The sequence below is a fragment of the Anser brachyrhynchus genome (assembly GCF_964034855.1).
Source record: "Anser brachyrhynchus genome assembly, chromosome: 1".
Classification (NCBI taxonomy): Eukaryota; Metazoa; Chordata; class Aves; order Anseriformes; family Anatidae; genus Anser; species Anser brachyrhynchus.
In genome coordinates this window covers 156,493,525-156,507,957 of record NC_137694.1, presented here as the reverse complement: position 1 = coordinate 156,507,957, position 14,433 = coordinate 156,493,525, and the positions used below count along the sequence as shown (strand labels likewise).

General features: G+C 43.6%; 1 protein-coding gene across 2 annotated transcripts; it reads right to left on the bottom strand.

Moving 5' to 3' along the window:
• Positions 1–173: 173 nt before the first annotated feature.
• Positions 174–8,084, bottom strand: LOC308188007 (2-oxoglutarate receptor 1-like). 2 transcript variants are annotated; one of them, XM_080576530.1, is made up of 2 exons: positions 8,021–8,084; positions 174–1,449 (listed from the first exon to the last, which is right to left on the bottom strand). In XM_080576530.1, exon 2 carries the CDS (start codon positions 1,396–1,398, stop codon positions 424–426), a length of 975 nt encoding a protein of 324 aa, XP_080432656.1. In that variant the 5' UTR covers positions 1,399–1,449; positions 8,021–8,084; the 3' UTR covers positions 174–423. The 2 variants fall into 2 exon arrangements, with proteins under 2 accessions (XP_080432656.1, XP_080432657.1); XM_080576531.1 differs by lacking the exon at positions 8,021–8,084 and adding an exon at positions 1,649–1,712 and having other exon boundaries at positions 174–1,420.
• Positions 8,085–14,433: the final 6,349 nt, after the last annotated feature.

The following is a 14,433-nucleotide window of genomic DNA, read 5'->3' as shown; positions in this document are numbered from 1 at the left end:
ATTAAATTAAATTAATCCTATCCTGAATGTGAATCTGCTACTAATAAGCAACTTTTTTTTTTTTTTTTTAATTTTGATGTTTTGCTGGAGCTGTTGGCCATTCTATGATTTTAGGATTCTCCGAAAGAAACACCAAGAATTCAAGAAATAAATCCAGTGAAATATTTGATGAATTTTTTTTTTCTGTAGAGTTTTATTTAAAGTTTTGTTTTACATTTGAAGTGTTTTTTGTTTGTTTGTTTGGTTGGTTGGTTGGTTTTGATGACAATAAATGTGTAAATCTAAAACACAGAGTAGATAAATTCTGTTTTGGCATCAGCAAAGTTAAGTTGTGTGCTGTGACGGCAGAGAGATGGTTATGGGCAGCTTTGGACCTTTCCTCCATAGCTTTTTATGGCATGCCTTTTATGGCATCAGTCTCTTCTATTTCAGGTTCTTGTGTGTCCAAAACTTGAGGAGTGAGAGGATCGCCTGCTGGAAATTGTCTCCTGTCACTACATAGAGCAGTAAGTTTCCAAACGTATTTAGTGCTGCTAAAGGTTTAGCTAGAATGAGCATAAAAAGGATAGTGTTCTTGAAGTGGCAGCTAGCTGCTTGTCCTCGGAGCTCGATCCGAATCCCCCGAAAGATGTGGAAGGGGAGGAAACACACGTAGAAGACCACCAAGAGGACGATGGCGAGTCTGCGAGCCTTCTGTTTGTAGCAAGTCTGTGTGTGGGGCCCCGTAGCCAAGGTGTAAATAATGAGCACATAGCACAGAGTCACTGTCAGCAGGGGCAAGAAGAAACCAAACACTGTCAGCAGCCAGTTATACCACCAACTAGTGTCAAAGTCCTCAGCAGAAGACAGGTCTGGGCAGATGGTCCTGTTCTCCGTGTGCTTCGTGGCAATCAAGATGCCCAAGGGGCTGATGGCTGCCAGGGAAATCATCCAAACTACTATGCAGGTCACCACTGCCCACCTCCGTTTTTGAACAAAAACGCATCTAATTGGGTGGACGACTACAAAAAAGCGGAAGATGCTGAAGCAGCTAAGGAAGATAATACCACTGTACATGTTGAAGTAGAAACCAAAGTGAATAAACTTGCACATGAAGTCTCCAAAAATCCAGTTATTTCCATTAGCAGAGTAGTGTATAAAGAAAGGAAGAGTAGCTACATACAATAGGTCAGTGATAGCCAGGTTTAGCATAATGATGGTGCTGCTTTTCCAGGGCCTCATCTTGACAAAATAAACAAAAATGGCCACAATGTTCCCTGGGAAGCACACCAGGAAGATTAGGCTGTAAAGGACAGAGAGGTACGATTTCACCTGTAAGAAATCTTCATCTTTGCAACTTGTCAAAGGGTCTGCGTGGCCTGGCAGAGCAGTAAAATTGTCTGTGCCTTCAGGTGCCATGTTTGAAGAAATCCTCGTAAAGCTTTACAAAAATCAGACATTCAATTTTAACTGATTTGTTAGAACAAATGAATTCAATTAAATCTTCTGTTGTTGGAGCAAATGTCATATGTTAAACAAAGTATAATAGGGGGAAAGAACAAGGATATGTTAACATACACAGCTTTTACCTAGATCCCCCCACTCCAAATTTAATTTCCCCCTCCTCCCCCTCCACCCCTCCTTTAATTTTGATGATGATTAATTTTACCTTTGCTTTATTTAATCTCCTGCAAGGAAGGTGACAACTGAAGATGCTGCTTATCCACAAACCTACAAGAGCAGAAAGAAGACTTTTAGGAAATTAGAGAAAGTTTGGGCTTGTTAGTGATATAGTGGCGTAAAACTGACTTTAATGACTAAAAAGTATTTCTCAAAGAGCACAAGAAAGGTGGAAAGCGCAGATACTGACTAAAGGCATTGCTCTTGCCTCCCATTTCATGTGAATTGCAACTAGATAGACTTGTCTCTGAAATGGTTTCTGATCTGCCATGGCCAATTTGGATCTCTCCACAGTGAGTTCAGGACATAACCTCTCTGGGTACTGTTTTAACCTGAGGGAATGGTAACCAAGGATGAAATTATCTCATCTAACTTCAGACTCGTAAAAGTTAGACATTTAAACTGGAGCCAGTCATCCTAAGCCCCCCTTTATCATCGAGAGAGAGATCTAGGTTCCTCCAGGGCATAATATATCTTCCCATAAGAGAAGTTTCTAAGATAAATGATTTACTCTTTTGGTATACATATTTGTCTCCATTGATGACAAAAGCAGCCCAAGGAGATGGAATTGGATGTCTAGCCTTTACATATCTCAAGTGAGGCAAAAGCGTGGGTCTTCAGCGTCTCAGGTGAGAACCACTCCTACAGAACCTGAACTAGTCCATCTGAGAAAACAGTTTTAAGTGGCTTAATAAAGTGCAAGACACGGTACTGTCAAGCCCAAATTCCCCTCTCTTGTCTCAGAAAGACAGCCTTTATGTTAAATCAGTATTACACTGAACAACCAAGATGAAGACATTGCATTTAAAAAACTAATTTTAAAAAATCAGAATTGTACCTTATTGCTGTCCTGGAAGTCCTCTGTATAGAATTAGTTTTTGACGTGATTCATTTAGCAACATTTAGCGTATTGCCTCTATGGCAGTTTCTGCATTATCCCAAAGACTGATAGAACATACAGATTTTCTCTGACAAAGCTAGTCATTAAGGCTGTAACACAACAGGAACGATCTCATCCTAACCAGTCAGAAAGATGGATATCATTTTGTTATTCAGGACCACTGCTGGGAGAAATTTGAACAGTGTCCCCATAACTTAGTTAACAGAGTAATACTTTTTAACACAAACATTAGCTCAGGTATAGCAGCTTTGCTATAAGATGTATTTGGCAAAAGCTGAGGCTTGCTCTACACAAATTCAGATTAATGTTCAGACAAAAGCTAGGGATATACACATTTTATCTCTTTTCTGCTGCTTGGTGACACCACTGTCACCCACATTTATATCTTTAACTGATATATTTTAAATAAAGCTAGACAAAATCTTCTATAATATTTGATTCATCCCAAGTTTAGTTTCCTTGTACTGCTGATCTGTTCTTCTCTGCAACCTTGAACCCTCCAAACTGAAAATGGAGAAATATTGCTTACCTGAAAACCTGCAATTCTGCTTCTCTCTTTCATTGCTGTGAGCAAAGAGCACTACAAATGAAATGTATTTATGTCTTCCTTACAGTGAAACAGGACTTAGTATTGCTTTGCAATCATATACACTCGCTCCCTGGCAGACCGAGACTCCGTGTGGCAGTAAATTAGGAGAATGGTATAAAACATCAGCCACTGGCTTAGATATCAGCTTTTAGACCTGGGTGGTTGCAGGAGATATCTTTTGCCCTCTGTCCCTCATGCTGTCTTGCCTTCTGAGGACAGATCACGCTTTTCTGGCAGCAGTTCTGTGTGCTGAGGTAGCCCTGTAGTATTCAAATAGCAGCAGATCACATTTAAATTAGCGTGTATGCATGCGTCCATGTGTTTGTAAATGAGAAAATTAAATTTATTCTCTGGTTCCTGTGAAGCGAAACCTGATCACCAAACTGAATAAGGCGTGTTGCCATTTCAAGGTTAGGTGAAAAATATTATGACATACTGTTTCTGCATTAAAAACAAATGTCTAACAAAGTCTAATTTTCACCTCATGCAAGAAATGAAGTTTTGGCATGATGTGCTTTTCAGGACCTGTGTCATACTTTCTGCTTGTTTTTGGTGAATAGATTATATAGTTAATGCTGACCAGTTACTACTGAGATGGCTGAAGTTGAAAACTTATTTTCTTTTGAGCCTTTGCTTCATGATTCTCAAGAGCTACAATCATCCATGTTTCTTGAACCAAAAGACTCTTCTTGAATAAAAATCTCATTACCAACCTTAGCTTGAGGAACAAGATCAAAAGAGATTATTAAAAAAAAAAAAAAAAAAGACAAAAAGAAAAGAAAAATCGTAGTATCTTGCATTTTGAAACTGTAGGTTTCAATCCCTGTTCTTGCAGCCTGGTACTTACAAAAAGGCTCCAGCTGCCCATCCTTGTGCAGCCTGGTAGCCCTGGTACATCTCATAGGTCCTACTCAATGATGAGGTGTATGATCCAGATTTCACCTCTAAAGAGTAGGCTTGTTAGTGCAGTTACGGAGAACCATATAGATAAGAATATTTTTAGGAAGGCCATCTTGACTCTCTCGCGTGCCTGCACCATCAGCCTGAGTTGGGAGAATATTATTTATTTTGATAGTCATATTGTAGGGAAAGAGCGGTAGTGAGCACAGTTAAGACTGGAGCAGCAGTCTGACAGCTAGAACATTATCTATCTGTTACTATTATTCTGTTCTCATTTGACCAAGCTTTTCTCTAGGTCAATGCCTAGAGTGCTTTAAAAAAATGTCTGAAGTTTCTCCATAATTGTAAAATACATTGTCATGTACCAGCTGGGGGATCAGCAACTTTTTAAATAGCTATTACCCTGTTCCTAGACACTGCATGTGTCATTAGAAATCATTGGTATGAGGCTGTGGCCTAATAAGCACAGAGGGAGCTAATTATAGCTAGGGATCATTTAATGTGTCCATACTTAATCCATTATACCCCCGTGCAGCAGGGGCTGGTATTTATCCCACCTTGGTGGTGGCGGTGGACATGAAACAGAAGTGGGCTTTCCCAGCACCATGGCCATAACTGCCAGGGATCCAGGGCTATGGGGTTTTGAACAGGCTCTGGGGTCACCTCCATGGGTGGGAAAAGAGAAAAAAAACTCTATTTTCAGACCAGCTCCAAGAAAGGGGCACTACTGTGAGGTCATTCAGAGCAGCTCTGCATGGAGACCAAGCTGTGCATTTTAGCCTACCCAAATCTTGTCTCATTCATGCCTAAAGGGACTGTGTTGCCTCCTACCTGCCCCAGACCTCGCTTGACCCTTCCCCAGAGCTTCATCATCTCCTCCCTGAGCATGGACCTTCGGAAACATTGGCTTGATTTGCAGCCGTTGATTGGGCCAGGCCCTTGTGTCAGGCACTTGGGAAGCTTTGTACAAACGAACAATTCACATCCACTTGTGAATGTCTGAACATCACTTGCCTGGCGTTGTGCAGGATCTCTGTGAATGAAGGCTGACACTCCAACGTGACTTTCTGCTCTTCAGCCTGGGGTCTTTCTTCCTTACCAGTAGTCTCCCCACCTCATTTTCGTGGATCTTTTAAGTCTGCCTACAGGTAGACCAGTCTGATTCTTACCAAAAGCAGGGACCTTTTCATGCTTTAAGGCTATCCTTGCCCAGCTCCCCTCTCCATGCCGCGGAGAGAAACTACATCCTGTAGTTTCACAGCTGGCTTCAGTGGCCCTAATTTCAGGCTGCTGTCAAAAGCATTGGCAGCACTACCTCTCTCCTCTCGTCTTAAAGAAAAAAAAATAAATATTTCAGTGGTGCAATCATGGGATGTGTTGGCTCAGTGAGCTGAGGGAAAACAAACCAGTTTTCTTATTCCTGGGTTCTCTTTCTGGTGCGCTGGTGAGTGGCTGTGGCTTCTCCTGTGAATGCTTTGGCTCCAGCAATGGGGACTGGCCAGGGGCAAGAGGAGGACAGCAGGAGCAGACCAGCTCGTGCCGGCAGTGAGGTTGCGTGGAGGGTTGATTTGTCAGATGTGCTGCCATTTTCCCAAACTTGATGACCATTGAAAAGAATTGCAAAGACCAGCCAACAGCAACAAGGAAGCTATTTGCACCTTCCCTGAAACAACCATTACAAAATCCTGCAGAGTTTACATGCGTATATAACTGTTGCCCTTGGTCACTGTATAGAAAGGAAACAGGCATGATTTGGTAGCAGGATTATTAAGTAGATATTTCCTCCTAAAACATTACAGTATAGGCTGGGTCAGCTATCAGAGAGAGTACAACACATGTTGTATTTTTCCTTCTGTGATGGCAGGGTAAAGAGGACACACAGGGCAAGAGATGAGTTCGAGTACCGGGAGCACACAGTCTGCTTCAAAAACTTGCGATCTAGAATACAGAAGTGGAGAACAAAGTCCAATGCCTTTATTTTGCTTTGTTCTGTTAAATCACACGTGGCTGGTTGCAAACAATGACTCTTTCCTTTGCATGGGCTGGCTGTTAGCTTCTGCAGGCATTGGGGCAGAAGAGGTCATAGCAGGGCTTTTTGTGATATCTCAACATCACTGCTGGACTTGGCTGTAATTAGGACTTGCAGGTGTGAGGGCTGACAAGCTGCTCCTTCACCTCAGGGGCCATTCCCATCTCAAAAAAATCTGATCTAAAATCAACGGGTGTAAGTAAAAGGCTCCTGACGGTGACCCTGGGCTTTGGGTCAGACATTCAGACATGGCAGCACACGGTGTGGCGCAGCGGGAATAGCAAGGATAACTCTGATTAATTGCAGTGTAGGAAAATAGACAGTTTGTTGGGCAAGTGCTAGGCTCCGGAGCGTTATGAGCTTTCATTATACATTTTACTTTTGGTTCAGCAAATGTATAATCTTTCCACGGGCTATTTCCCTTAGCAGAGACGCATATGTTTGGCTGATCTTACTCTGTATGTGATTGAACACCTAATTACAGTTGGTATCAGACCACCATCAAGAGATGCTCAATTCTGTTGAGAATGATACTGTGCATCTTCATCACACAGGAAAACCAACTCCAGCTCTCCCTTCACATTTCTCCCCTGAGACAGACTGGTAAGGGCAGCATTTTTTAATCCCTAAATGCATGTTAAGTCTAAATTAATCACTTCTAAATGCTGCCATCCAATTATGTAGGTAATAGAGACTGCTAATGAAAACTTCTGGAAGAGAATATTTTACCTTCAGAAAATTGCATGTATAATCTGGAATATAAGCAGTGCTGCCACATCAGCTGAACAGAAGTAGCTCAATACAGTTCCAAAAATAGCCTATATGGATCTGAGGCACAATTTTATGGCTAACACTAGTCCTTGAAGTGAATTGGTACTCATTGACTACAGGGCACAGAAGAACACAAAATCCACTGAAGCCCTTAGATGAGCACTGAACTTTCAGGCAATGAGTTGAGCCATGGGGAGCAGAGAGAAGAAAGGCAATGGGACAATTTGCTTGCTTAAAGCCAGCATATGTGCTCAGGTACCTTGGTACAGCTTGGGCAAGACCATAAACTGGTGAATAAAAAATGCTGCGGGAGCACCCAGCTATGAAGCAGTCTTACATAGCAGCTGTGCTGGGTAAAGTTTTCCCAGCAGACATTAAAACACAAACTAAATTCATCGAAGACGTGTCAAGGGTTGTAATTGTTTTAGGTAATGGGGCATTTCCTGAAAATGACCCAGCTTAGCTGCTCTGAAAACAGAGAGGACCGATTTGCTGCCTTGTTATTCTGGTTTTTAATTCAAAGACAGAGCAGTCTATAAACTCTTATGAGATGAGATGTGCATATTTGACTTCCGGTGACATGTCAGTACAGGATTCAGCAAAGGGTGCTAGCAATGTGGCCTCCAGTGTCCAAGCAAGTTTGTAGTCATTGAAGATATATTCTCTTGCCATTGCTGCTGTAATTTGTTTCCAGGGTGCTATGGCAAGTGAAGGGAAGTCTGCCCTTTGCTTTATGCCACTCTAATAAAACTTTGTCTTCAGATGACTTGCACCATCACAACCATCTACATGTGAATTTAATGCACACAGAAATCAGTTTTACAATTAGCCAGGTGCTCATCCCTCAGCTAACACAAGCCCTTAGCTGTGCAGAAGACCCCTGCATTACCGTGTTCCCATGCTGATCTCTGCAGCCCTGCTACCAACATACCTCAGCTTGCTCCTTCCTGCACCCACCACCTCTCTGGAGATAACATTTGATCATGTTCTTTGGATTTCTGGTTGCGATGGCTTCTCAGACCACCACTGTACCAGTTAGAGCAAGGCAACCCAAAGCTGCTGAAGATGCTTACCTTCTCGGAGCATTCTGTTGCCCCTAAGGCTGATAAACCAAGTTTCAGGGACTTTCTTGCCCTCAGCCCACCATGGACCACACCATGTGCACCCTCACATGCCATTTCTGAAGGCAGCTCCCTTTGTTCCCCTGCTTTCAGGGTGCTCTGCTGGTGTCCCCCTGAGAGTCACTCAACAAGAATCTGCCCTGCCTTTGGAAGAGTCTCGTGCTCTTTAAATGATGCTTACGTGCTAAGCATTATTATCCTTGAGCAAATAAATGGCTCTCCAACAATTCAGGCTGGGTGGAGGCGTGGATTGTTGAAATAGCCTTCGAGGAGATAATTCCTACAAGCTGAGCCTGTGGAATTAATGCTTTCACTTCTTCATTTTTATTTTAAATCTAGCCTTTTTCCTCTGACTCTTTTGGGTTCATCTAAATCAAATAAACAAAAGGGATACACTTTTCTTTCTTTTTTTTTTTTTTTTTTTCTGCAGAAGCTTTCTCTTGCTTTGCCTTTCCATGCTAGCTTTCACCCAGAGCTTTGGGGCCAATCCTGGGCTTTGGTCAGATCTCCTACTCCTACTCTTGAGATTTGCAGGACTTGAACAAACAAAGCACCAGGCTTATCTGCCATGCCTGGTCAGCTGGAGATCTCTGCCGTAAGCTGATGTATTCTGTTTGTCTCCATCAGGGAAAAAGTTTCAGCTAAAACACCAGCACTTCAGCATGTGAGTGTCATTCTGTCCTTTTGAAGACAAGAACGGTGGACCAGCTGTGCTGGTTTACATAGGCCAAATGGAAAAACCGTGGAGCACAGGAAAATCAGAGTCATGTAACTCAGAAAGTTACACTTTGCTGCCGGTCTGCGGTGGGACTGGCTCCTGCTGGAGCAGAATCTTTGAAAGAAAGTAGCTAGCAAATAGATGAGGGTGTGCCCCGTGCTCTCTCAACCCAAGCAGAGAGTTGGCAGAAAACAGTTCCCCCGCCTACCTTCACAAGCAAGCTCTGTGTGTACTCCATGGTACAGAATAATTATGCAGTGTATTTTTGTCATTGCTCTCAAAGCTGGCACTGCCTATTATAAATACTGTGAAGGTACCTATTAATGTTTGCCATAGTAGGGAGACAGCGAAGAAATCACAGCACCATATGACAGATTTCACTTCTCAGGAGAAGTAAGAAAATAGAAAATAAAAGACAATTAGAAGAAGCTCTGTGTGCTTGACCCTAACTTTTTTTCTTTCTTTTTTCTTTCTTTTTCAAAAGGCACTGTTTGATTGTTGTCATTAAAATGAATGATATAATATGCTAAAGGATATCAAAAAAATCGTGCCATGCATATGCAAGCTGCTCGGGGTCAGGGGAAGTGTTGTAGCTACTATACTGCATTTTCCTAACATACAATCCTCCTGCTGCATGTTGGCATGACTGATGGCCTGCTAGAACCTGACGAGGGAATTGCTAACGGGGCCTTTGCATCAGATTTTGCACATAATTTTCTAAGGAGGTGTAAACTGGTGTATTGCCACCATCTTTGGAGCCAAGTTAATTCACATCAGCAGAGCATCTGGCCCTGTAATCCACTGGCTTTCATGGCTCTGTCAGTGCAGCAAGCCAAGCGCAGACACCTCCCCTCTGCAGGATTATCTTGGTGCGTGCAGCGAGTTGCCTGTCTCTCCTGAAATCCTGTGTCCCGATTCAAAGGGGTTTTGCCTGCTGGCATTGCAGGACGTGGGGTGGAAGGAAACTCCTCAGGAGCCTGTCTGCTGCCCCAGATAAGGTCGTATCCTTGGCAGTCCCATCAGATGTTTTTTCCAACCTCTTCTCAAATCTTCTCTCTACCAAACCACTCCTGTGCCCACAGCACGTGTTGCCTCATGTTTGACATCTTCCCAAGCTAGTCCCAGCTGGGGGCATTCTGCTCTTTGGCTACAATTATGAAGGTTTCTGTCTTCTTTCCTCCAGTGCTGCTTCTTCTACATTGAACAAATCCCAGTCCCACAAACTTTTCCTTTTTGTTGGCTTTGCTTTGAACCTCTGTCCACCCCATCCCCTCCCTTCTTGAAGTGCAGAGTCAGACCATGTGCACCACCACACAAGACACGTTACCAAAGCAGAAGGGTTACTCAATAAGGGTTACTTATTTCCACATCCCACTCTGCTGTTTGCCCTTTTCACAGCATATTTGACTCATATTCAGCTTGTGATCTGCATAGACCTTCGATTCTTTACCGCAGTACTGCTGCCTAAGCAGATAGTCCTGATTTGTGCAGTTTTGGTTATTTTCCCACAAACATAAATTTTTCATTTGTCCTCACTGAATTGCATCCTGTTTTTTCAGACCATTTCTCCAATTTCTGTAAATTGCTTTGAATCGAATGCTGTACTCCAGCATGCCGGCAGTCATCTTGTCATCTGCATGCTTAAAGGGTATACTTTCTACTCCATTGCTCAAATCACTAGTGAATATAATAAGGGTGAGCTCACTGCATAATCTGGGCTTGGATGGAAATTTTTGTGATGCTAAACATCCTGGAGCTGGGCCTTGCACCTCTCCCCTAGAAACTCCTGACAGCGTTATTTATGTCTGGCGTAAAAGCTCAACCACAGAGCCCAGCAGCACAGGCTTTTGTGTAAAATCTGAGAGAAGCGGCAAATTATTATATATAGTATTTCTTGTGTCCCCCTCCCATGCTGGTGGAGCACTTCAGAGAGAAACCTGTTCTGCCCCGTGAGAGGAGCTGGACCATGCTGGACTAAGCAGCTTCTGTGGCCAGCAGCCTTCTCCATCCCACCATTGTCATCTCTCCCATTCTCCATGTGGGACTGCTTCTCTGGCTGGGTAGCTATCCTGGATGCTGCCTACCTGCTTTCTGTCAACATTTTTGATAGAGTCAAGACATTCACGTGAAGCGTTTTGATTCTGTTGACTCAGCATTTCCTGAGGGCAAGGCATTCCACTGGAAATTTTTTTATCATCTGAAATCAGAATGTCTGATTTCTTCCCAAATAAACTAAGTACAGAGAAACCAGCCCTAATTCTGAGAGAAAATGGATCACTCATCTTGGACAGGGTAATTTTTTCCTAATTCTCACCCTCAGTGTTTGGTGTGCACAGATAACCCTCACCATTAACATGGTAGCAGCTGGATTGAGCTGATGTCTCCTGGACAGCAAGGGTAAATTGCTGATGTCTTTGCAAGGCAGTAGAATACCATATGGGCTCTGAATGCAAGGGTGGGGGAAAATAAACTGCCTAATATAGAGGCCTGTGCAAACAATAGAAAGAGAGGTTCAGCAGTGATACAGTTTATTATTTCTTCGAAGACCCGGTTCAGAAGCTGCTTAATGTGGCTTTTCTCCCTGCAGTATCTCTGGCTCACAAAGCAGAAGTACAAAAACCTCCGTGGTCCGCCTAGGAGCAGAAAGGTTTACAGTGGAAACTTGTGTGGAAGAGATGATACATTTCATCAACCACAGAAAGACAGCAACAAGTAGGACCTACTGTACAGCTGAAGCCGGACGCATGGTTTAAGCTTTGTTAAACCAGTGGACCAGCCTTGAATTTCTGCAGGAGGCCTCAAAAATGAATACATAAAAGTGTCCAGACTAAAGGTCATCTCTTTGTATTACGATATTTTTTAGATAATGCAAGAAAAGGAAAATTTGTATAAAATCTAAAATCAAATGCTCCCCTGAGGTAAAAACGTGGTGAAAGAACACCTGCTGACATCCATCTGGTCCTTACCAAAGTCACTTTCTTGACTCCCTGCAAGATAAATTTGCTAGTTTCCACCCACTGGCACAGACTTTTGTAGAACAAAAACTTTTTCTTCAGTGATACATAACTTTTCCTTAGGAATGATGAAGGAGATTTTTGCATGGGAACTACCTCACTTGAAGTAGTTCTCACAGTTATCACGGCAAGGACAGGTGATAAGAGGCATTGACAACCTCAGAGTAGAGAAATCGGATCTCTTGAAATGGTCTAGTGGACACCAGATACAGCCCTGTACTGAATTCCAGATACCTCTCCCTAGCCATTGCTGGTATCAAGCAGAACTACCATCCAAACCTTACACCAAGAGTCAGACAGAGAATATATAATTTAACCTCATTTGTCAGGACCGCATTTCAGGATTAATGCTTATTCCTCCCCTCCCAATGACGTGCTGTGAAAACCTCGTTGCAATGGATTTACGTGTCTCAGTGCAGTGAAAACGCACGCTGCTGCCTGAAGGGCTCCTCTCCGTGGCTCATTAGGGCCACCAACGTAACCCATCTCCAGGCACACCTCCTATTTAGCTTTGATGTGATGAATGCGGAGACTACTGCCCGTAGTGCCACGTCTCTCCCAGTTTCGTCAACCTGTTTGACCGGAGGGAGAGCCGTGGCCACCCATAAGACTGTGCCAGCAGGTGTGGCCCATCCAGAATGGAGGGGCAACACCCCTTGAATTCAAAAACCCACATTTATTTTGGGATGAGACATGGGAGTGCAGCTCTTGCAGTAGGAAACACCGCCATGCCTGTCCCAAGGTGACATTAATTCGGCCTCTAACATCGGGGAGATGAAAGTAATGCACATCCCAGTGTGAGAGCTGTCCCAGCCACAGGACCTTCAGGGAAGGAGGCCTTTTCTTGGTGCCTGTCCCCAGGAGCTCTGACTCTGCACCCAGGGGGAAGCAGGGCTGGATTTGGGCCCCTCTGTTTGAACACCAGGCATTTTCTGGGAAAACGGGATGGCTAAACAAGTTACATTTAAGAAGTTCAAATCAAATAGCTGCTCAGCATTCACAAATGTCATTAAGCTCACCTAGGTGGTGCTTCTGGGTCTTATGCCATCTTTATAGATCTGGGACTAAATTAGAAAATAAACTCCGAATTAATTTGTTTTCCCTGGCTTGGGACATAGTGAATCAGTGTGAAAGCCTGCTTCAGAGATGCAGGGTGTGCAGTGAGAAAGATCTGTTCTCAGTGCCCTTATCTTCGATGCAGACCCTGAGACCACTTGGGGAGAGATCTGCTCTTCTGGGGAGAGCAAGAAGAGAAAGATGTGCTGATGCCACACTTTCCCCTCCTGCAGCCAGCTTCAGAGAAGCCTGCCTGCCTGCACTTCAGTGGTGGAGAGATGTGTGAGGAGAAAACACAAGCTGTTATTACCTGCAACTCTAGAGTGACCACTAATAAGGGAGAAAGAGAGAAATCCACCATTTGTTGTGTTTGGCTCGGCAGTCAGGAGGGGATGAATTCGCTGCTGCCCTGAAGTGGATAAGCTAACTCCCTGTATTTATCCTTTCTAACCATTTGCTGTGCTTAAATGGTCCCTATCACTGCTTGTAAGATAACATCCATGGGGACAATATCAGCTGTATTTGATCTATGGTAATTTACATGTTTATAACCACATAGCCACGCTAGCTGTACTTGATTTAAAAGTATAAGCCACAGATTGTGTTTCTTTGGAAAAAGCTGGAACAATGCTCCCACCGTGCTCTTGTGGATGGTATAAACAGCATTTTGGTCTTCCTTTTTCTGTGCCCTGCTGCTTCTCCAGCCCAGACCTCCTTTTCCAAATCACGCGCTGGTTTCCCGCATACTTGTTTTTTTTTTTTTTTTTTTTTTCCCCAAGGTGATCCTTTTACTAGAAATGTTTTGTCTACCCTCTAGTGGGAATTTGAATTATAGCACCAGCAGAGCCTTGCTGATGGAGGACAGGAGGCTGAAGCCCCTAATGCAGACCCAGGAATTACTGCAGTAACTGGTTTTCATGGTGCATCCAGCACAATACGATGCCCCGTTCCTGTTCTCGCTGTTCCTCAGTGGAATTCAGGTTTACATTTTTGGAAAAAGTACAAGGGATATGCTCAGCAGGATTTTGTTCTGGTAGAGAGGGTTTTCACTGACATTTGTCAGCCACATCCTTAGCTAGGATAAGTATTGTGGTATTAATCATATTGAGAGGTAATGAGAAGGGATATTTAGAAGATGTATGAAAAAGCGTCATCTTAACCCCATTTGCTCTTCTTCAAGAACAAGGAGAGTGCTGTCACCAGTATCTGAAGGCAGAACACAGCAGAGAGATGTGAATCAGGGTGTGCTGGGTAGGGTCCTGGACCCATCTCTGCTCAGCTCTGGGCTGTGCTCCCTGAACCCATGTGCTCTCCCGGCATCAGTGCATGCACAGGGTGAGCAGTGGGACCCTGCTCCTTGGGTGAAGGCAGCTCGATATTTATGCTGTTTATCACCGAATTTTGCACCAAGGGGCAAAAAACTTCCTGGCCTGTGGTGTGACGTGCACATGCCACTGTGAAAGGGTCCCCTATACTGCTGCTAATGTTTCACGTTAACCCTCAAATTAAGACCTCCTTGATACAAACTGGTGAATGGGATGAACACAGCTAACTACTGGCTCCTGGCTGAGATGACACACAGTGGTAGCCAAATACTTCTGGTGAGCTAGATTCCCAAAACCTTCTCTAAGGGAAAACAGAAGTGAGGGGAGCTCCTTTCACAGATGCAGAGTGC